Source organism: Centrocercus urophasianus, unplaced genomic scaffold, assembly GCF_019232065.1.
Source record: "Centrocercus urophasianus isolate 14NV4802_14NV808 unplaced genomic scaffold, USGS_Curo_1.0 seq_14, whole genome shotgun sequence".
Classification (NCBI taxonomy): Eukaryota; Metazoa; Chordata; class Aves; order Galliformes; family Phasianidae; genus Centrocercus; species Centrocercus urophasianus.
The window spans coordinates 9941566-9964907 of record NW_024884586.1 but is presented as its reverse complement, the minus strand read 5'-3'; the positions used below and the strand labels follow the sequence as shown (position 1 = coordinate 9964907).

Sequence of the window (23342 nt, the reverse complement as noted above, 5' to 3'; positions counted from 1 at the left end):
TCTTTGGATGACAAGAATCAGAATTAACTACTAGGGGGCTTACAGCACCAACCACATGCTGTCTGTGCTGTACTCGTGGTTTTTTTTAGAAATCAAAAATGTGCCAGTTATAAGGGGAAAAACAAACAAACAAACTTGTCTTTCCTGAGCAGTGAAAGGTTACGATAGAAGTCCAGGCCATGCTGCAGGCATGCAGGGGACCACAGATCCAGTCATGAGAAGCACAATCACTCTGTGTTCTTATAGGAAGAGAAAATACAGTGTGCAGAAGAGATGGAGCATTTCAGCAGTGTGTGTTGCCACAGTAAGAGATGGACTAAGTTCTGAATAGGACAGCCCTACCCCAGGAAGTATCCAACTTGCTTTATCTGGGTTAATGGGTAAGTAGAGCCTGACCCAGGTGATAGTGGCAGTTCCACTGGCAACAAGTCACGGGGCTGTCTGTAATGCTAGGCTTACATTTGCCAGATAAATAGAGCCAAGTCTGGTTTGGCTAAGTCACAATCACACCGCTTCATGTAATGCAATACTTCTCATATATGGGGCTTAGCACCATGATAAAGTAAGTGCTTCATCTGGGTGTTCCCTAATTCATGACTGCTTGCTCAGGATTTTGGAGAAGGAGACAAACAATGGCAACGTCTGCTCCCAGCTGACTGATTCCTAACTCATTACTGTGTAGATGAAAGTGTTGGCTGAGGACTGAGACATGAGGAAACTCCAAGCAGAATGAGAGAAAGCAGACTTGTGTTTTTGTTGATTTTAACATTTCAAAGGTAAAAAAGCATCTGGAAGGTAAAAATGGCAGCAAAAACCAAACACAAATAGCAACTCGTGACATTCTAGGCTGTTTTTGTGCATGGTGAAAAATGTGTAGAACACAAGGACGCCAAAGGGATGAAAGTTACCAAATTCCAATTTGTTCTTGTTATAGGTAAATATATGCAGACATGGAAGCTGTTGAATTTGGAAGTGTTTTTAGTGATTTCTTTTCCTTTCTTTTTTTTGGTTCCCCTTTCTTTCCCTCTTGCTAATACTTAAATCCCTCTTCTTTTTTCCCTTTTTTCCTTGTTTTCTTCTGGGCCTTAAGTTTCCTCCTGGAATAATACCATCATCTTCAAACTGCATCATTGGGCATGGAATGCTGGAAGGGAAAATCCCAACCAGCACCTTGGTGTTTTATTAGCGTTGCATGAGCTTGAGGGTAAAGGAGAGGTTCAGTCTGTAGCATCAGTGCATCTGTGTTTCATCATGTTTGTATGCTTTGGAGCCCTCAGGCACGTGGAAATAGCAGCTGGCAGGAGCACAGCCGTGGCTGGGTGGATCTGATTACGCAGGGAAAGGCTATGGATCTCAGCTTGTGCTGCTTCAGAGCCTCTGTGCTGGCAGACTGTAGCTCGACAGGTCGTGCCCTCATTCTGGAAGGGACAGAGTAGCCTTCCTGCTGCGATTGTGCTGTAACCAAACATCCTCAAGCGCTGACTTCGTACTCAAGCTGTTTCTCCTCAGAGACCTGTATCTGTAAGTTCGCAGCCGCCCCACCTGAGCCCCGAGCCCGCAGGCCACCATAGCGGCTCCCTCACGCCCCGCCCACGCGCTCCCAACCAATCACATCGCGCAAGCCGCCCAACCTCAGCCTATCGCCACCCGTTTCCCTTCCCGCCCCCGCCCCGCCCTCCCGGGGAGCGCCCCGCGTCCCCCTTCTCATACCCCTTCGCGTTGGGCCCGCCCCCTTCGCCGCCGGCCGCCAATGAGAGTGCGGGCGGCAAGCGCGGCTCTGGCAGGGTGTGTGAGGGGAGCGGCCGCGGTTCCCACTCGCTCTTCGTCGGTGCCGCCGCTCGCTCCTGCTCGGCCGGCTGTGGGACGCTGAGAGCCGGAGCCGGTGAGCGGCGGCACCGCCATTCTGTCAGCGGGCGGGTGGGCGGAGGCCCGGCGGGCGGCGGCGGGCCCCGGGGCAGCGCTGCGGGCGGACGCGGGGCCGCAGCTCTTCTCTCTTGAGCGGTGGGCTCCGCTGGCCGCGAGGAGCAGCTTGGGGGCGGCGGGGGGCGCGTCCGTCAGGTCGGGAAGGGCTGCGAGGATCAGCGCGACTCGAGAGCCGCAGCCTGACCTCGGCCGCTGGGATGTCGGCGCCCGGCGGCGGGCGGTGCGTGACCTACATGCGGCGTGCGCGCGTGGGGCCGGGACGTTCGTTCGGCGCTTTTGGGACGCGGCTCTTCCCGTCCGCGCTTTGCTTCGGGGCGCCGGGCCGGGCGGCAGCACCCGCTGAACTTGTTGCTAAAGGCACGCTGACGTTTTGCCGCATCTTCCATCTCTGCCTTCTCGCTCGAGTTCGGGCGGCAGGATCGAAGCGAAGCGCCGGTCTCTTATTTATAGCCTGGCGGAACGCGGCTCTATGCTGCTGCCGGCGGAACTGCCGCAGGGAGCGCCTTTCCTGGGGCGGCCCTTCCCTGCATCCCGCACGCTGCGCGGCGGCTGGTCCCAAAGCGGGACGCACTGTGCCGGGCGCGGCTCGCTTCCTCCTGCCGTGTTCTCGACCGGGGCGGCTCTGATGCCTTTCTTTCTCGGTTTCTCCCGCACTGTGTTTTCCTGCCTGTCTGACCTTCCTGACGCCCCGGTCGCGTCCTCTGCCTGAGGTGAACCATTAAATGAGGGTTAGGAATGCGCTTTCGCAGCGGTGCTTTTCCTATTGTGGCCGTACCGAATCTTTGGTGCTAATGAATCGTTACCGCTTTGTAACGCTGTGGGTGAGCGATGCGGACTGGGAAGCGTGGCTTTGCGTGCTGGCACCGAGGTAGAGCTCTGGCACAGCTGTAGAAATAGCATCTCTGAGGGCTCTTTGGAGCTTGGGGGTGTTTGAGCTTTGGTTAGGGAGCAAGAAAGCCTTATTTTTAGAGGAAAGCTTAACGCTGCGCAACCGAGGGGTCGTAACACTGCGAGCTGTACTGGAAACAGAACGTTATGCAGGCAAAGCACGTCGCTTTCTCCTGCTGCCTTTGAGATAGAGTCCGCTTCCTTCTCTTTAGTAACTTCTATCCGGCGCTGGCAGCGCTCGGGAGCCGCCCGGGGCGCGCTGGCGCGGCGCTGCGGCGGCGCGACCTTTCCCCTACTTCCCGACCGCGGTCACGTGGGCCGGCCTGGCTCGCAGGGGCGCGCCTGACCGGGGCCTGGCTCGCGGGGGCGCGCGCGGCTGGGCTGCGGGCGTCCCGGGCCGGAGCTGGGATCGGGTTCCCCTGGGATCTGGCCGCTCTTCCACGTGGCCGTGTCTGGGGGGTGAGGGGAGGGCCGGTGTGCCCTTGGCGGGGAGGGGATGTTTGCTTTCGCTGCGTGCACACACTGTTGGAGAGCTGCAACTGGAGCACGACTGCGTGAGCAGTTTTGGAAAACCTTCTGTGAAGGTGACTCAAGTGGAAGCTTATGTTTAAAATAAAAGCCAAGTGCGTCTTTTTATATTTTGAAGCCGTTCCCTTTGTCCTTCACGGAGCTGTAATGCAGTCCCAAATTCCACCTGCTCAGAAAAACGGCATCTGTCTGACTAAAAAGCATTCCTCTCTTCCGTGTCTGGGTTAATGTTATTTGAATAATCGGTTCCAATATTAGTAAAATGTTCCAAGCTCACTCATTCCACTCTTGGAATGATCATCGGGAGCAATTCATTCCGTTTGTCTTCAGTGGCTGGATGTGGTGGTCAGCTTGTAGGACTTCAGAGGTGCTGGGAGGTGGACGGCTTCAGGTGCAGGGCTGCTGAAAGCAAAGACGTTACAGAAATATTTGCTGCCATCAGGAAGTTAAGCACAACTCTTTGCTGCGTGACTGCAGAAGGTACTTAGTGCAAAGGGAGGGAGAAGTGGAAAAACACCTGCAGTGGTTTGAATGTCAGCAGGGACAGGGCTGTGGTTGTCCCTCTCTACTGTGCTCTTGTGAGGCCCCATCTGGAGCCTGTGACCAGGTCTGGAACCCCCCGTACAAGAAAGACAGGGAGCTGTTGGAGAGGGTCCACAGGAGACCCAAAAAAAAAAATGATCAGGGGACTGGAGCACCTCCCCTATGAAGACAGGCTGAGGGAGCTGGGCTTGTTCATCCTGGAGAAAAGAAGACTGCTGGATGACCTCATTGCAGCCTTTCAGTACCTAAAGGGGGCCTACAAACTGGAGGGGAATCAACTTTTTGAGAGGGTAGATAACAGCAGGACAAGGGGAAATGGTTTGAAGTTGAGGGAGGGAAGATTTAGGTTGGATGTCAGGGGGAAATTCTTTACTATGAGAGTGGTGAGGTGCTGCAACAAGCTGCCCACATGGGCTGTGGATGCTCCATCCCTGGAGGTGTTCAAGGCCAGGTTGGATGGGGCCCTGGGCAGCCTGGTCTGGTATTAAATGGGGAGGTTGGTGGCCCTGCCTGCGACAGGTGTTGGAGATTCATGATCCTTGAGGTCCCTTCAAACAGAGCCATTCTGTGAATGCCCGGATAATGTTTTTTATGGCAGCGTTTTTAAAAGAAATAAAATACTCAGAACCCAGAGGTTTGCTTTTGAGGGTGTGGGAGGCTTCTGCATAGTGCAGCAGCTGTGCAGCATTTTGCTTTATCTCTTACTCGTCAAGATGACTGAGTTTTGAGAAGATGAGAAGAGGTGGCTTATTGAAATGTGTACAATCTAATGTGTGTTGCAGTGAAGATCAGGATGATGCAAAAGGCTTAGCAGAATTTCAGTATGTCCTACTGCTCATAGAAAAGAATGTAAATAGCAACAATTGTAAGAGTTTCAGTTTTGATTACAGCTGTGGAGCAGTTCAGTGTTGCTGTTGTATGTTTGTTCTTGGTGGAGTAACATCATGGAACCATCCAGTAGAGCAGCGTGATATTCAGGAAGACAAAAGAGGCTATATGATCCATACACAGTAGGGATTAAAATTCATCAATGTTAGTCTAGTAATGAACACATCTGCTATAGCTGGTCTTCTTATGCTTTTTGCTTGACTGTCCTCAATTTCTGCAGGTGGGAAGACAGCTGCTTATCTATCCATGTCTTTTCTCCTGGAGGCACTAGTGAAAGCAGCCTGTTCTGTGAACGTGTCTCCAAGAAATCTTGGTGGCATCAAGGTTGAGTTTAATGGGAGCTTAAAGCCTGCAGGATAGAACTTGCATTTGGATGTCTTAAACCGCACGATGAATCTGGCCTTTGGGTCTGGCCACTGAGATCACCTTGCTTGTTGCACAAGCCAGCAGCCGCTAATTTCAGCCCTCAGAAGTAGCTAAGAGGGTAGCAGGGCACTGGGTGAACTCTTATTCACCATCTTAGGCCTGCTAAATACAGCCAGATCAATCCAGTATATTCATGCAGTGTAGTGGAAAACAGTTTCACACTACTCTTTGTGACAATGCTTTCCTTTGGCATAAATTTTACTTGAGGGCTTCCAGTTTGATCCAGTCCCTCACAGCCATTGAAAGCTCTGCGTGAATCAAAGCTCAAACTGTTTTTCTTGACTTTCTGTTTCAGAGCTACAGTGAACTGTTTGTCATTGCCATCGTTTAATGGCTATTGGCAGCTAACAGCATTGGGATGAGTCTGGCTCTGAGCGTGTTCTGACCTACTCAAGAACCCAGCTGCAGTGAGTCTGTGGGATAGAAGATCTCTGGGGGACAAGCAGATCACAAATTCTTTTTTGAGGAATACAGAGCTGTTCAGGTATGTTTGCATTTCATTCCTTGGTCTGTTTGTCTGTTTTCATATTGTCCTTCCACATGTGCCTGCCACCCCATTTTAGCCTTTGGGAAGTGGATAAGGAAATTGGGCCAAAATTTCAAAGAAGCTGCGTTTGGAGGTTATCTATTCTACCTCCATAAGTGATGCTGGAAAATGCTGAGGATGGGACACAAGCTGATAGCTTTGTCAGTGGGGACAGTGAGTTACTGCGTGCTGCTTGGCTGTTCTGATCTCGAACTTGCTGCATGTGAGGTTTGTAGTAGGTCCCAGTGTTGCTGTACCTGTGCACATACATGCTCTCAGTTCTCGGTGGGCTTGCAACACACCATTTGTTCATTTTTTAGGTGCAGAAAATCCTTTAAACATTGTAATTTCAATGGACTACAGCCCTCAGCCATAGGGGAGGATAAGAGGGATGGAAGCCAATGCTTATTGCTTATACAGCAATAATGACAACTAAAAAAATAACCCCTAAAATTTACATTAAAAAGTTCCTATCTCATCCAGTGCTTTGCTTAAGCCATCTCAATCATTGGATTGCCCAGTAATCCTATTTTGGCAATCCTTTGAGAGATCTATCATGTAAATAATTGCATTCAGCTTTTGGGGAAACTTAAACTGGTTTTAACTCCCTTCAGTTACAGCTAGCCTGGCATGAGAGAACTTGTCAGGTTAGCGTAGCATTCAGCCCATCATCGTTTAATGGAAGTTTTAAAGGCGGGCGATTGTTTGGTTTCTGTTTTATTTCTGTACCACAGTTATTAGGTTCACCTGAGAAGACCTGCTGAATTTAACCCACGTGGTTGTTTATTGCACAAAAAAAAAAAAACTTGGCTTTGCTCCTCTTGGATTTCTCTTAATGGTTTTGTGTCTGCAGTCCCATTGGAGTAGAGAAGTGAATTGTTGGTAAAACTTAAGCATGTAAAGTAGCCAGTGATAAGTGCAGCTCAAGCATGATTAGTTATTATTGAAGGTTTGTACATGAGCAAGCTATTCTGAGGTATAAATTCTTAACTGAATAACAGTGTTGGTTAATCTGTATAGTAAGTTCAGAAGTCAGCCACTTGCAAAATATCACGTGGTTTGTGAATAAGCTCTTTATTCTTCCTGAGGGATCTCGTTACCTTTTTTGCAAAGCTCTAGAACTCTAAGATGGGCCGCAAGAAAGTGGTATTAGCTGGTAGAACATCCAACAAACAAAAGCCTTTTTGGTCATGATTAAATGTTTGGGCTGCATATTTCGCAGTGAAATATGAAGAGAATTGGAGATCAAAAAATTATTTTCCTTTGAGAGGCATAGCAACCTTTTTTGGGAAATCATATGCAAATAAAATTAGCCAACTTTCATCTTTGTATTTCTGTTAAATTGGATGCTTTAGTTTTAACTTCCTTCAACTGCTCATCAATGGAGCACCAGATTCTTGTAAACTGCTTTAGGCATCTTCTGGTTAGCTGCCTGCCTTACCCAAATCCTGTCTGATTTTAGGTTGTCAGGTAGTGGTGGGGAAGCACTCGTATAACGGCAGATGTGACTTTGACTGCATCAATGCTGGATACTGCTGACAGCATGCATTTCAGTGAATGAATCTTCTGCACCTATAGCAAACTCTCTGAAAAGACATCACTGAAGTCACCCAGGTTTTGTTATTGGTAATACAGGGCCTCAAGTGGATAAGAAGGGTCATTGTTTTCCTTTCCAATGAATACACACATGACATTAAGTTTCAAGGACTTTTTACTACTAGGAATTCGTATTCTTTCCCACCATTTATATCACCAGCACTTAAGTTACAGCACTTAAGGTCAGCACCAGAAAGCTGCCTGCTACCTTTAAACCAGCCAGCTCTCACTATAGCAGTATTTAAAATGCCTCCATCTGTCTATAAAGTTCATACAAAAACATCTGTGTGTAAATTCTATTGTGGAATCCAACTTTCTGTCCTCCGGATTAATTGTACGCTTCTGTCAGTTGCAGAAAGCACTTCCTGAGTGCTTGACTGGTTCTACTTTGTCTTCTAAGACATGATGGTCTTTCAGAGCAATTGAATTGTTTGTGCATGGGATTTCTTCATCAGGCCTATTTTTTTAAATGAGATCTGCTTTTAAAGATGTCTATGTTAAGTTTCAGAAAGAATCTCTGCTAGGTAGCCAGTTGAAACTCTACTTTTCAGAAAGCTTTTGTATTTATGTACAGTGTAAGTGGCACTAATGGTGAATTGGGAGTTTTGTTCTCCTGGGTTCAGGCCCTGCTGCAAATGAGATGCTACAGATGCTGACTGCTGGATGCTTTGTGTTGCACTCAGGCCATCCAGAGGAGTCTTTTTAAACATCATCAAGGGAGCTACAAACTTATCATGATTTGAGAGCTTTGGTTGTTTTTTTTTTACTGTATTAATTATTTTCTTCTGAGGTCAGCATTGAGCTGTTGACTTGATCGTTTTTATTCCATGCCTTTGAAGGTGTTCTTCCAGCTTTCACTTCATGTATTCTTTCCTGAAATGTTATGCTTGGTCCATAAATAGTACATACATGGACTATAAGAAGCAGTAAGATTAAACAAAAGGGAAATGTGCTGCCTGTAAGGCGCTCCGTGCAGTTTCTTGGTTTTTTTTCCTGTTCTGCTCTGTATGTAGTGCTTCTTTTCTTCTGGTTCTGTCCTCTTTGCACTCTCCTTCTGGGTGTTAACAGACGTGGTAAGATCCCCCGAGCCTGCTCTTCTCCAGGCAATCCAGTCTCAGCTCTTTCAGCCTCTCCCTCCTCACAGGAGAGATGTTCCAAGTTCTTAATCTTCTCAACAGCTTTTCGCTGAACTCTGGTTGCTTCATCTCTCTTGTACTGCGAAGCCCAGAACTGAAGGCGGTTCTCAGAATGGGACTTGAGCAGAGCTAGAGAGGGGCAGACTCACCTCCCCTGACTTCTTAGCAGTACTGCTCCTAATGCACCTCAGGGCTGTTAACCTTTGCTTGAAGGGCACCTTGCTGGCTGCTGTGCAATTTGCTGCAGGCTGGCTTTCCAGCTGGCCTCCATGCTTAGACACCTCGGTGTTGGGAATTATCTTGCTTTTAGTTTAGTATCTGGTTATGATGTTTTAGCATTTGCATGCTGGTGATCTATCCTAAAACAACAAAATAGATAACAAATGATTTTTTTTTTCTTTTTTTAATGACCATTTCTTCCGAAAGCTGCATCAAGCTCATCTCCTGAAGGGAAGCTTAACTGTTTTTATTCCTTAGATGAAATGTGTGCACCTGCGTGAGTATATAAGCTTTTCTGGTGCTTTTAAGCTCTGGAACAGCTTGCAAGCACTGGAACAGGTTGCCCAAGGAGGCTGTGGGTGCCCCATCCCTGGAGGCGTTCAAGGCCAGGCTGGATGTGGCTCTGGGCAGCCTGGTCTGGTGGCTGTCAACCCTGCACACAGCAGGGGATTGAAACTAGATAATCATTGTGGTGTCTTTTCCAACCTGGGCCATTCTGTGATTCTGAATCCAGCAGCATAATTTAGCTCTTAGCATGGAGATGTGTAATGCTTCAAGTCTGCCTGCCACCGGGGAGCAATCTGCGGTCAGGATGTTGGAGATGTCTGTCTGAGAGCTCCAGCAACATTATATTTGGCGGGGTCCTATGTGGGGATGTTCTCAGAGAAACAATGTAGCAGTCATTGCTCTTCTCAGAAAATTCTCAACCGTTGATTGTCAGAGTAGAAGAATTGGGGGGATTTGCTGTGTAAGCTGAGTTTGATTCCTGACAGACGTATGCTCCACATAATGTACAAATAGATGTCAAAATACCACGAAGAGAGCTTCAAACTGAATTGTTGAGCTTGCTTGCAAGCAAGAGTCATAGAATTAAGTCTTTAACCCAGATTTTGGCAGTTCTGGGCCATGTGAATAAGAGATCTCTTCATTTTACCCTTCATTTGTGAATTTGCTTTGTTTGCAGGAAAAGGAGCAAAGGATGTAAAAACTACATTTAAATAGGAGACCCTCATCTCCTTCAGTGGCTACAGGATACGTAGGTTACAATACGAAGTGGACTCTTTGGCGTCTGCACCCTGAAATCATTGAGCCTATGGGCAGTAGAAGCTAAAAAGTTAAACATTATTATTGTAGCATCAGTAAAGGTGTAACAATAGCACAGTGAAGCTTTGTGTGTAGCAGACAGCAATACAGATTTTCAGTCTTAGCATTTTTGGCCCATGAGGTCTATCAGGACTTGACGTGTGTTTTCCCAGCTGAAAAGCTTATTTCCAACCTACCAGCATTTTGTTTGTAACAAGAGGAAAATTGTGGCAAGCTTTGATTGGCTTAAGCTGAGTTACGAAGAGGAGGAAGGAGAAGCATTAGTGGCTGATACAGCGTGTTTGAATTGAAATGAAACCAGAAAAGAACAAGGAGCAGGCAGCTTTCTCCTTCAACTCTGATTTTAGTAAGGAGCGAGGCGTGTTTTGAAGATATGTTAATACTAGGAAAATAACACTCAAAGGATGAAAATAGCCACTTCAGGCTGATGGTGAACATGTGTTCATTTCTCTCTTCTCCTTTCAGTAAGATCGGCCAAACTGCTAAGCTCTTGTTTATGGCTGGGAAAGGTTATTCTGCATTTGCTGACCGAAACGCCTGGAGTTACAAGAAGTTATTGTTTCAGTGTTAGCAAGCTGATGGATGTGGGCGCTGCCTTACTAACGTCGGCAAGTCAAATTGAGAATGCAGCGCATGCTCCTTCGGCCAGTGCCCTTTTCCCTACTTTGTTAGCAAGCACGTGACAGCGGAGGAATGCAAAGGAGGGGAAGTGTTGGGCAGCTTATGATTGAATTGGCCTGTGCGGGCTAAAAGAAGTGTTCAAAGGAAGGAGCTCCAGGAAGTCTTTGCTGCTCAGCCATCATAATTCAAACAAACAGTAGTCTGAGATACTTGGTTTTTCTTGAGTAAAGGGAAAGGATATGAAGAGAGGCACGCTGTGTGATGCTTTAATATCTTTCAGGATCAAGCAGTGCAGTTCTCTAACTAACCTTGTCTTCTGTGCTTGGTTACTTGACTCGGGTTTCGTTCTTGCTGGTTTAATGTTCTTTCATTTGTATTTTGGCTATAGGGAATGTTTTCCTTATTGAAGCTTATTTAAATTTAACCTGACCATTGAACTAAATTTAGTAAAATATGAGGCTGTTTATGATTAATGCTATTTATAATCTTTTCCTACCTCGGACAATACAAATGCATGTACTTCAGTGAGAGGGTTTCCAGAAATTCTTTCTCTTCAGAAACAGAGGGAGGATGGTTATGAATTCTCAGGTTGAGAAGCCACAGGGGGCTTGAAGGGTAGTGAAAACCAGCTGACCTGCTGCTGATGCGTTGGCATCCCAGAATGTAAAATTCCAGGAGTGAACTGGAGAGTCAGTTGGCCTTTCTTGAGACAAATCGAGGAGCCTGTTTTTCCACTGAGAGCTATGGTTGGGTTTATTTTTGTTTTTTAAACTGTCTGAACAGCACTAGACTTATGATGAATTCTTCAATTGCTCTGTGTTTTTGCAAACCCTGTCGAGTCCAGGGTGTACCATGTATTAACTCCAGGGTGTACCATGTATTAACCACTGCCTGTCTCTGCTTTATTGCTCATGCAGTTTTGGTCTCAGTGTAGAGCTGATGGTGTGCAACTCACACGAACGAGTACACGGCTGACTTTGACTTCCTGATACTTGCCTTCAACAAGGCCATTATAAATAAGCAGTTGTTAGTGACTGAGTCATGGAGTACTACAAATTGCAGCTGTTACAAGAAGGGCATACAGTGCTTGTCTTGGAAATTGTGTTCAAAACCAGTTTTGTTTTTTTGCTGTCCTAATGAAACACTGTGCATGCATAGATGAAATTGCATTCTATCACGGTATTGTGAGCGTTAGCTTAGTTTCTGGAGGCCCAGAAACCTGATTCACCAAGATTTGAGCCTCTGCCTTCCCCAGCAGCGACTGATGGATTTGGGAGGTCTTTGGATTGCCATCAGCTCTTCTAGGAGAAGATGTATTTGCAGAGGCTGTCCTAGAGATAGGTACTTTTATAAATATTGCACTACCCGTTGGTCAATTACCTTACTAGATGTTGTGCAACAGCAGTTATCTTGTTCATCTCACCCTAATACTCTTTCTACATTGTGTATTTATTTCCTAGTCCTGTTCATACAGCATTCCCAGTGTTTACATTCCTTTACTGTATATTCATACACGAACCTTTGTATTTCTTCTCCCACGTTCCAGATGATTTTGGCATTGTAGAATATTTACAGCGAGGAAGGGCAAAGTCACAACAGACCATTTTTGAAGTGCTCTGCTAAACTGTACTTGTTAGCTCTAACATGCGGTTTAGCAAGGGATGAAGGTCAACTGGAACTTAATTTTTAATTAAGAAGTCTAAACTTGAGATTTGCAAAAGAATTGCTACGCTTACAGAAAAACGTCAGTGCTGCCCTGGTCCAAATGGTGTTGATTATCGTAGAATCGTAGAGTCACCAAGGTTGGAAAAGACCTCCAAGATCATCCAGTCCAACCGTCCACCTATCACCAATAGTTCCCCACTAAACCATGTCCCTCAGTACAACATCTAAACGTTTCCTGAACACCCCCACAATGACTGCACCACCTCCCTGGGCAGCCCATTCCAATGCCTGACTACTCTGAGATGAAGTATTTCCTGAAGTCCAACCTGAATCTCCCCTGGAATTATTATGTTATGCTTATGATTTTAGTACCTTTGTACAGAGTCTTATTTATTTATTTATTTATTTATTTATTTATTTATTTATTTTTAACAGAACTCTCTCCAAAAATGGCAGAAGCTCATCAAGCAGTAGCATTTCAATTTACAGTAACTCCAGATGGGATTGACTTGCGAATGAGCCATGAGGCACTCAAACAAATTTACCTATCTGGTGTCCATTCATGGAAGAAAAAGTTCATCAGATTCAAGGTACTTAAAACCAGTCAAGCCTACCAAACTTAAGGTTCTCATAGATATATAGAAGTTTTGTTTAAGCAGAACTTAATTTTTAGGCCTCTTTGGCATATGAAGTTCCTTACAGCAAATGACTTCTGTGAATTTTAGTTAACAAGGGGTAGTAAAGGAAGCATCAGTGCTGGCTGATGCTGTGCCAAAAGTACAATGTCAAGACTGAAAAGATTCTTCTTTTTTATCTGTTCTATGGAATCAAGATGAAGCGGGTGTTAGAAATTAATAATACCTTTATTTTATTCTCTTCTCAACAGCTCATAGAATTATATATTATCTATTTGCATAGATCAAAAATGTAATCATGACTTTGAAAATCATGTGGGTGCACAGGTACCAAAATACATTCTTGATTTATGTGTTCTTTACCAAAAATAAATCTTCAAATTAGAAAAAAATGTTTATTATTTTCCAAAGTTACCTGAACACCCATCTTGAATAAATTACACCAGACAGTAATGTTTCTGATTGTTTTTTTTGTTTTGCTCATAGAATCAGAAATGGTATCTATTCTATTAGTAGTACATGAGGTAAGCGACAGGCTGACTTCAGTGTCTTTTTCACATACTATTAAAAAGTAGCCTTAAGAAAAGTATCTTTGAGACAGACAGTTTAAATGACAATTTTCTGAATCTTGTCCAGTAGAGTATCTTTTCCCAGGTATTTGTTTAGGAAGGGCTAATAATGGGATTATGGAATCATAATTGGAAATGTCATTTATTCCAAAGAACTTTGCTGATTGCAGTGCTTTCACTAGAACTTGTGGCACAAACTGCATAATCTATGAAGTAATTATTGGTATTGTTGTGAGAATTTCCGGTAGCAATCAAACTTAGCTAAAATCCATGAAAGAAAATGCTGGATAATCTTGTTTAAAATTAAATGTATTGATTTTTGTTTCTTTCCATGGTAATATGAAGTCAACCGCTTTGGTATGAAAAAATTATGTGAAGGCTTTTCTTTCCAGAATGGAATTATCACTGGTGTTTATCCTGCTAGCCCCTCTAGCTGGCTTATTGTAGTTGTGGGTGTGATGTCAACAATGTATGCCAAAATTGATCCTTCTTTAGGAATAATAGCGAAAATCAACCGAACCCTTGATACAACGTAAGTAGTCTGAAAACTTACTGTTCTCTAAACCAAATCAGTTTTATGTGTAATTGCTTTTCATCTAAATCCTGTTAAAGCATACCAGTCTTTGAACAGTGTCTTTGTGATAGAGTAAGCGTAAATCTTAATGCATGAAGTTATTAAATGTGTAGGTTGTTGTACCAGTATTACTGCATTGTTGTATACGTGTTTGGGAAGTGCATTTGGCAACTCCTGTTGCCTTTGTTCTGGCCATAGGAGAGGAAGTTTGGAAAGGAGTTCAATAACAAGGAGCAGACAGATGTGAAACTTGCACAATGCCTGCCTTTGTACCACAGAATGTAGGTTGGTAATGTTAAGTTCTCCTTAAAACTTAAACTGACGTTAACTGATTCATACTGCCTTTTGTTTTAAATAGTGGCTATATGTCAAACCAAACACAGAACATTGTGAGTGGAATACTTTTTGGCACAGGGCTTTGGGTTGCCCTTATTGTCACGATGAGGTACTCCCTGAAAATGCTGCTTTCCTATCATGGCTGGATGTTTGCTGAACACGGCAAGCTTTCTGCAGGCACCAAGCTGTGGATGGTAAGGATGTATTGTCTTTCGGTTCTATCTCATCTCTTTGTGTATGTGGTCTGTTTTCAAAGCCCTGAAGTAGATAGTTTTGTAGTTGTTCTTTTTTTCTGTCTTGCTTGAGTTTTCTATGTCACGGAACAAGGGCTGTTGGGTATTTTTACTAATGACTATCATCCTTTTGATGCTGTAATTAAACTATTCAATATGGCCTTGTGGAAGGAAAAGCAAACACTTCAAGAAGAATGTCTAAATTTCCCAGCACCTTGGGACTGTGTGACTCAAATGCCTACTTCCCTATGTGCAACCACAGCTTAAACTCAGGCTATGGAACAACAACAAAAAAATGTTGTTCTCTCCAGAAAGCACTACTCTAATTCTTTTTTAAAGTAGAAATGCTGGTATTTTTAGGCATCCGTTCTAAAATTAACCTTACATTTAAAGAAAACTACAGTCTGTCCCTTCAAACGGTCGTAGTGGTAAGACTCCAAACAGAGTTGGAGAAAACATATGAGGTGGGGAGCTTGTAACACAATTTACACTTAAAGATAAGACTAGAATGACGTGGCTTCTCTTGATAATTAAGATGCTTTGGAAAAGGGTTTGAGAGGCTGCCATCTCCCTTAAAGGCTGTAATAAGTGTGGGGAAGATATGTATAGGTGCTCTGGAAGGGGGAGTGGATTTTTATTATTCAGGCTCAGTTGTTTAAACTTCTTCCATTGTCGACACAGAATTTAAGTGCTCTCCTAAGATAAGAATTAGCTTCCTTAAAAAAATCAAGAGATGTGTAATGATATATTATGGAAGTTGTTCAACAACAGATATCCAGAATATACGTTACAGTTCAATATTAGTTTGTTACAAATGAAATTTCTAATCAATAGTTTCTCCTGGAAGCAGTGTCAAGAGCCTCATGACTTGAATTTGTACAGTCCAGGCTCTGAATGGTAAGGCTTTCTGTCGATTGCTTGAAGCTCTCTCTGTCTGGGTTTTCAGCATGTCCTACCAAACAGATATGTTAAGGCTGTTAATCTTAGCTTGTAACACTAGCCTTGAACAGTATGAACTGTAGTGCTACTTACCACGCTCTGTTGCGTATTATTGATATACTTTGGTATATGATATGCTGCATACATTATTTTGCTGTGTGTTACATGTGGTTTAAAAACAGGCCACTATACAGGTGTATGCCTAGCACTATCTCATCTCTGTTTAATATAAACCTTTATTTCACTCCTTGCTTTTTTTTAGGTAGTTCCAACAAAAGAGAGGACTAGTTTACCTCTATAAACCAGCACCAACTACCTCAGCTTTCTAAACCTTTGTTATCCAGGAGGGATTTTCCTGTGCATGTGTTGTTTTTTCCCCAGCTGATTTTCATGCTGATTAACAGCATAACAATATACTCATGATGTTTTTCTTTGTTCAAATAGTCCTGCAGATAGCAAACCTGTGCTGCGATTTCAGCTGCAGTATTGATTGTTTGGCAGGCTAATTGGAAGTCTGGTGACCCATCTAATGAAAATATTTCAGCTTTGAAGTAATTAGGTTTTCTGATGGGTATTAGGATGTGAAATCAGAGAAGTAATGAAGGAGGTGTCAGATCACTTCAGTGGTCTCAGACTCTTAAGTAAACTTGTAGTTGAGCATGTTTGTTGTATTTGTCAGTTGAGCAGGTAGTCTTATTCTCTGCCTGAAGAAAATCTTGCCTGGCTGAAGAGTTCTGGAATAAAATACTCTCCAAGTATAGGAAGTTGATTTTCTTACGAAAAGCTGTGGTGTTTTTCTCACCTGGCTTTAAAATTGTCTTATCCATGAAGCACAATCAGATTTCATTGGGCTGATCACCATGGTGCATCTAGCAGATCTGTGCTGCGGGGAAGTCTTTTTTGCTGGTAACACACTGCGACTGTTAATGGCTTTGCTGCCTGAAACAGCCTCCTGTAGCTGTGCTGACCAAGGAAATGGAGAGGGAATGGGCTGTTCTCATAAGTAGTGTTTTCAGTTGTTTGTAATTTGGGTGAATAGGGCAAATGATAGCAATTTAGTAGTGAAAGGGCATCCTCAGTTTTCTTCTGTCTTCAGCCCGTTGGAACACAGTATATTGAACTTCATAGAATATACTATATAGGATGTTGAGATTGTACTTCACAATAAGTGAACTGTTGGTTTAATACTTGATTTTACTTTCTTGCCCAAATGGGATGATTAATATCAATATCCTTCCATGTATAGTCTAGAATTTGCCTGGTTGAGAGTTTCAACTTAGTGCATGTCACAGCTGAGAGGTATTCAGAGATAGAAGCAGCATTTCTATCTTCAGTCTCGTGGAGAAGATGGGATGCTGTAAAACTTGAAACTGAGTCTGGAACTGTTGTCTTTGATTTTTTTTTTGTTTGTTTATTGGTTTTTGATAACACAAGGACTGTGCATAACATTGGCATGCTTGCACAACTTGATGTGTTTAAATCACGCAGTTGATTATCTGGGGGCAAACTGTTCTTAAAGAAACTCCCTTTAAATGTATACTCTTGATGTTGAGCTATAACTTTGAAAAATATCAAAGCATGATTCCAAAGCATAATTCTTAATGATGGCTATTGTTATGTGGGATGCTTGACTGAACGATTCCTGTTTTGGAGTACAATTGAGGTGGATTTTTCTGTTGGCTATTTTGTAAGTAAAATATCGATGGGTACATTTGCTTTTTAATCTTCATAAAGGAAAATGAATGAGGAAGTGCACTCAGTAACTGCCTCCGTTTTCTACTGAGATCAAGGCGTGTCATATGCGAACAATATTGCCTAATGACCAGAAGAAGTCAGGAAGTCTCCATGATGCTCTTTTTCTTCAAATGATGTGGTGTTTGCTTTGGAAGATAGTTTGCCGTTGCCTTTTTGCCTTTGTCAAACAGTGATAAAGATGGTAGTTGGCTAAATTTAGTCTAATGTTGCTTACTAGTGAAAGGAACTCCCAGCTATGTTATTCCTTTTACTCTGTCATTTTCCTTTGTGGAACATAATAAATTGAAGCGTATATTTTGATTTTGTTTTTCCTTCAGACTCTTGTAAAACTCTTCTCAGGACGTAAGCCCATGTTGTACAGTTTCCAGACGTCTTTACCACGATTGCCAGTTCCAGCTGTCAAAGACACAGTCACCAGGGTGTGTGGAATTCGATTCATTATCTTTGGTAACATTGAATCCATGCTTAGATGCCTCTGTATTTATATCCGAGTGTTTTTGTTTTGTTTTTGCCGTGTCTTAAAATCATTATGTGGTGGTATCAATATTTTCTCATACATAAAAACGGAATGTGTAGGAACTAAGGGCTAAGACAAACCACTGAAATGGATGATAGTTTGAAGCTGGCTTGCTTCACGTTGGGTGATATGATGTCTGTTACAACACTTTCCAATGAAGTGATATGCAGGGCTTTCAGTGCATCTTGTATTTGTTATGTTGACTAGCATGCATGTAAGCGTGTGTTTTATCACAGAAAGTCTTGCAGCAAAGTGTGTAAGTAGGACTGTGTGTTATGGAAACTGGAGGTTTGAAGGAAACTGAAGGAAAAGAGCTGGGTGAAGCTGCTTAAAGCTGAAGAGTTGAGTCCTATGATAACATTAATATGTTCTTTAAAATGCTTTCTTCTCTGGAGAGGAGAATGTATTGTTAGAAAAGTGACCTTTTCCACAAATTCTGGAAAAGTTTGCAGGAAAATGTTTAAAGTGTTTTAACAACACGGCGTTTTGCAGCCTTATACATTTGAATCTGAATGCTCTCTCTGCTGTAAGTGATGTAAACGTTCTCTCTGCTGTAATGATGTACATGACTTTCGGCTGAAATGATGAGAAGGTGCACATCTGTGACTACACTGATGCTGATTCTCTTCCTGTATTCTAGTATCTGGAATCAGTCCGGCCACTTATGAATGACGACGAGTTCAAAAGAATGGAAGGTCTTGCAAAAGATTTTGCATTTAACTTAGGACCAAGGCTTCAGTGGTACTTAAAGCTAAAATCATGGTGGGCCACAAACTATGTGAGTAGATCAACAGATGACTTCAAATTACATCTGTTGAATATTTGTTTCCTGTTGTATTTTTGGCTTATTGTTCATTCTGTCTTAAATGGAGAAGAAGGGAATTGAAACTTGTGCAAAGTGCGTTGGAGACCACTGGATTTGCACAGAAATAAGTTGATGTGGGATTTTGAAAACAGAAAGTTTGGTAAATGGAACTTTATAGAGCACACCTTTGTTCAGTTCTGTGTTTGTTATTCTGGAGCCAGTGATTTAGCTATTACGACTGCTCATAGGCTATTTATCCTTGTTAAGATTTGTAATTAAACCCTGAACGTAGCTGTCCAGGTAGTTTAGATAGAAGAGTACTTTAGGAAAACTTTTTTATGTAGAATTGATAAAGCATATGGAAAACAAATGTTTTCCATCAAAGAGAAAATCCAAACTGCAGTATCGTAGTGAGAACTGTGTAATGCAATTATAATCATAGAATGGCATGGGTTAGAAAGGTCCTTTAGGAGGACCTCACCTAGTTTCAACTCCCTTGCAGTAGGCAGCGTTCCCAACCACTTGATGAAGCTGCTTAAAGCCCCTCATCCAACCTGGCCTCAAACATGAGGCATCCACAACTTCTCTGGGAAACTTGTTCCAGTGCTCACCGCCCTCATAGTGAAGAATTTCTTCCTCAGATATCTCATTGAAATCTCCTTTCTTTTAGGTTAAAGTCATTACCCTGGTTCTATCCTTTTATGCCTTTTTACAAAGTCCCTACTTTCCTGTAGGCCCCTTTTGTGTAGTGGAAGGCTGCAATAAGTTCTCTTCTGAGCCTTTTCTTCTCCGGGCTGAACAACCCCAAGGCTGCTCTTGAGCTTCCTGATGTAGTATCTAAAATCTGGCTCTACACATTAACTGTAGTTCTCTTAGGTTACCCCAGCATTTGGGGTTTCTGATGCATTTCAAATGTCATGCGAAGATGACAATTTATTCAGAAACTTACTATTTCTAGAATTATCCCACTTTTAATTTGCTTTCCTTAAATATTAACAGAAATCAGTGGAGGATTTTTGTTTCTTTGTATGTTTTTAAGTGGGGGGGGTGGCAAGCTGACTGTTAAATTTCTATTTCTGTACAAAGCACTGTAATGTGGAATTATCAACACAGCAGGTGTCAACTATAGAAATAATGAACTTTTACTCATCTTTTTTCATCCTACAGGTGAGCGATTGGTGGGAAGAATATATCTACCTTAGAGGGCGTGGACCAATTATGGTTAACAGTAACTATTTTGCAATGGTAGGTAAATGCTATAAATGCCTTATGGGTCAAAGAAGCATTGGAAAATTTCTGTCATGGATCTTAACTTATTTTTCTTTAATATTTCCCTTTTTAGACCTCTGTTGCCACTGAGTATATGGCTGTCTTTGTTCTTTCTGGAGTACGATCTGAAACAAATGTCTTACAAAGTGCTATCTTCATAATAAACTTAGCACATCTGGCAGTTGGGCAAACTTGTGCAGTGATGGCTTCTTTTGCAGTTTTATACTTACTGCAACAAGCTATTTTTAAAAAGATTAATGTGAAAAAAAACCGAACTGATGCGTATGCATAGCACAGTTGTGTGTTCTGGTATTTGTAAATGTCTGTACAGGAAGTAAAATTGTGAAAGACCCTGAGGTTAAAAACATAAGTAGGAAATACTGTGGTTTTGAATTCAAATTTTCAGTAGCATTATATGGGATGACTGACAGCCATGCTGTAGGTTTTCAAACTGGTGCTGTTAAGGAAATTGTGGCTATTGAAGGAATGGAATTTAAGTCATCAACTCACTGCACTAACGTACTTCATGTATTTTCAAGACTTGACTTCATTGACCAGAATATAGCTTAAAAAAATTTAAAAAAAAGGAAAAAACCCACAAAATACCAGTAGTACTGTATATTTTTCAGTGTTCTATGATAATAGCTAACTTAAGATTCTTATGTACTTTGCAGGACTTCCTTTATTTATTTCCCACAACCATACAGGCAGCTAGAGCTGGTAATATTATCCATGCCATCCTGCTCTACCGGAAAAAACTGGACAGACAAGAAATCAAGCCAGTATGTACATTGGTTTAAATAGCTTTTGGTCTTTTCCAGCACAGTTTATAAGGAGTTGATCAGCTTTTTCAGCAGGAGAGGAAAAAGTTGTGCCAGAACCATATGTGAGACTCAACTGAATTTGTGATCTCAGGCATCTTTGTTATCACTTGAATTGCACATGTGCACAAACTACTGGCTATCAGATGCAAGCTTCTGTTACACCAGCTAATTGCTGCACTTGAAACTGACCTAGCTATTTGCCCAAAAGAGAAATAAGGTCTTATGTTTGCATACGTTAAGTACACCACCTAACAAATTATTGATAGGTAGCAAGCATGTCATGGTACTTCTGAACCTCTGAGTTCTGGAAATCCCAGCAGGAAAACATTTTCCTATTTCCTGCTAAAACTGACTGTAAGGATGAATTTTAAATTGAGTAGCATATGAAGTAGGTTATATGCTGAAATATTAACTACAATTGGATGTGTACTGCTTGCCATATTTTCATGTTGTTCTTTGTGATTTCTGCTTGTAGTTGCTTTGCTTAGTGAATCTGCCAAATGCAGTGAATTTATTTACTTGATATATCAAGGTGGAAAATAAACACTTCAGTATATTGCTGAATTTACTCATTTCTTAAGCTGGTGTAGCAATAAAGCTAGACAACTTTTTTTTAAAGTTAAGTTTATCTGAAGTTTAGAAACATTTGATTTACGCTAAGTGTGTGACTTCATACTTCCTCAGGACACTGCATTTCCAGAAAACCTAAGTGTCTTTCAAGCAGATTTTGTTTGAATATTTGATTTGTTTCTATTTCATATTTTATTCAAGTAAGCATCATAACTCCCAGCCCACATACTTAGTCTGTGATGATTCAGTGGATACAATTTCTTTCCTAGTGTCATATAAAGAAACGCTAAGAAATGTTTGTAGTTTTTCTTCAAAGCAGGTGTCCTAGGGAAGTCTTCCTACTGTTCTGTTTGTTTGGATGTTTGGACCCAGATAATTGGAGTAAATACATGGTGTGTCTAAGAAATGGTATTTGTCAGGCAGAATACTGCCTTAAAAACATCCAGACTTCAGAGGAATTCAGATCCTGATGTGGACATAGTGGTTGTAAGAAGGTCTGCTTGATAACAAAAGGCACCATTGAAAGAGTGCAGTTGAGTAGCTGTTGCTGTTTGAAGCAAAGGTTGTCCTTGGACTTGGTGTTGTGATTTCTCCTGCATAGGAGAAATCCAACAAGGAAGGGAGCCAAAATAGATAAGGATAGGAGGAGAGTTGTGTACTCTCTTGGGTTTATGATGTAATTTCATAGGTAGATTAATCAGAAACAGAGGAAGAAATCAAGGGGTAACCCAGATTGACATTGGATTTCTGATGCAAGCTATTTTAAGTGCTTGCTTCTGAAGAGTGAGCTTTGATAAGAATTTAAAAAATAAATAAATAAATAAAAAATACAGCTACTGGAATGTCAGTGAGTGAAATCTTCCACATGTAGTTGAAGGGAAAACAAGGAACAGGAAAGAAATGATGCATTATAAATATTGTTGTTCTGCAGCCTCTTGTTTACCCAGATTGTTTTTTTCTTTTAAATTTACTAACGATCTATACTAAATTAGAATTTAATCCAGATGTTTTGTACAGATTCTTCTGATGGGATCCACTGTTCCGCTTTGCTCAGCTCAGTGGGAGCGGATGTTTAATACCTCCCGCATCCCAGGAGAAGAATCAGGTAAGCTGGGCTATCCAAGGAGAAAAGAACATCTTAATGGAGCTCACAGTTTTGGGGATATTTTCTGCTAGACTCCCTTTTTTTCCAGCTAAGGGGTTGAATGACACCAGGGCACCAGTACTGCTGTTTCTCAGGAAGTAATGAATTGTCATAGAGCACATAGATAGTTTTTTCTGTTCTGAATGACTTTGAAACTTCACTTCAGTGCTTGTCTCTTTAATTCAAAGCTGACTTCAAGAAATTCTGCCTCATGCTTTTAATTTGTATGCAACCTTTTTTTTTTTTTTTTTTTTTTTTTTTTCTCTCCTGTTGTACCCTTTCAGGTTTCTTTTGATACAGAGTTTTTCTTTGCGAGGATTGAGTTCTCTCATCTGAGTCATTTTAAAATCTGTCCTTTTTTGACTTTTTTTTTTTCCTTCAGTTTATTATTTACAACAGCATCTTAATGTATTCTGCTCAATATGAACGTATGTTCAGCATTGTTGCTTACCTGGGTTAAAGGCAGGTACAATCTTAGTCCTGGCAGGCTTTTCAGTGCCAGTGTTATCTTGATGATTTGTATGCACTGTAAGATACCAGATAGATGAATCAGCTCTAAGAAGGACAGTGACTAAATCTTTCTCTGTAACACATTAAGGAAAACACATTCTTTTTTATTAGCTCCTGCTCTAACTTTCAGCAATGAAATTATTATTCTTAGTTTTAACTAGATTTTTACATCTTACTGTTGAATTGAGATACCTGTTTAAGTAGAACAGGGTTATTTTTGTGTGAATCTGTTCCTGTAGCTTCTATGGGATATTACGAATGTATTTACAAGTTCACAAGCAATCGTGTTTGCTAGCCATGCCCAAAAAGCAATTGTATCTGTAAGTCAGAGTTCATCTGTACATTTTCACTGTAAATGGACATATGCTTTCAATTCAGACAACAGGAGTTAGGTATGTCTTGAAGGAAGGCAGATGCATGCATTTTCATTAGTGCATGGATAGAAAAAACATGGGTAGAAAAGTAGGGTATGTCACACCCCTTCCAGTCCTTTCAGTTGCTTATTGAAATTAGCCATGTAACTATGGGGTAATTTCATCTCCTTATTTTATTTTTTAATGCCTTCTCTGGCATAGCAAGGATTTTTTTACATATCCATG

At 42.1% G+C, this 23342-nt stretch overlaps 1 protein-coding gene across 3 annotated transcripts in view; it reads left to right on the top strand.

The window, feature by feature from the left end:
* Window positions 1-1778: 1778 nt before the first annotated feature.
* CPT1A (carnitine palmitoyltransferase 1A) overlaps window positions 1779-23342 on the top strand; it is a 36812-nt gene continuing 15248 nt past the window's right edge. The window contains exons 1-10 of one of the 3 annotated variants that reach the window (XM_042814314.1): window positions 1779-1882; window positions 5492-5680; window positions 12499-12653; window positions 13660-13799; window positions 14200-14371; window positions 17422-17523; window positions 18262-18399; window positions 19594-19671; window positions 20370-20477; window positions 22107-22194. In XM_042814314.1, the coding sequence (XP_042670248.1) occupies window positions 12513-12653; window positions 13660-13799; window positions 14200-14371; window positions 17422-17523; window positions 18262-18399; window positions 19594-19671; window positions 20370-20477; window positions 22107-22194 (967 nt within the window). In that variant the 5' untranslated portion in view covers window positions 1779-1882; window positions 5492-5680; window positions 12499-12512. Of the gene's footprint in view, window positions 1883-2124; window positions 2144-2613; window positions 2634-5491; window positions 5681-12498; window positions 12654-13659; window positions 13800-14199; window positions 14372-17421; window positions 17524-18261; window positions 18400-19593; window positions 19672-20369; window positions 20478-22106; window positions 22195-23342 lie in introns of those variants that run through there. The other 2 variants (XM_042814315.1, XM_042814316.1) reach the window with 2 other exon arrangements.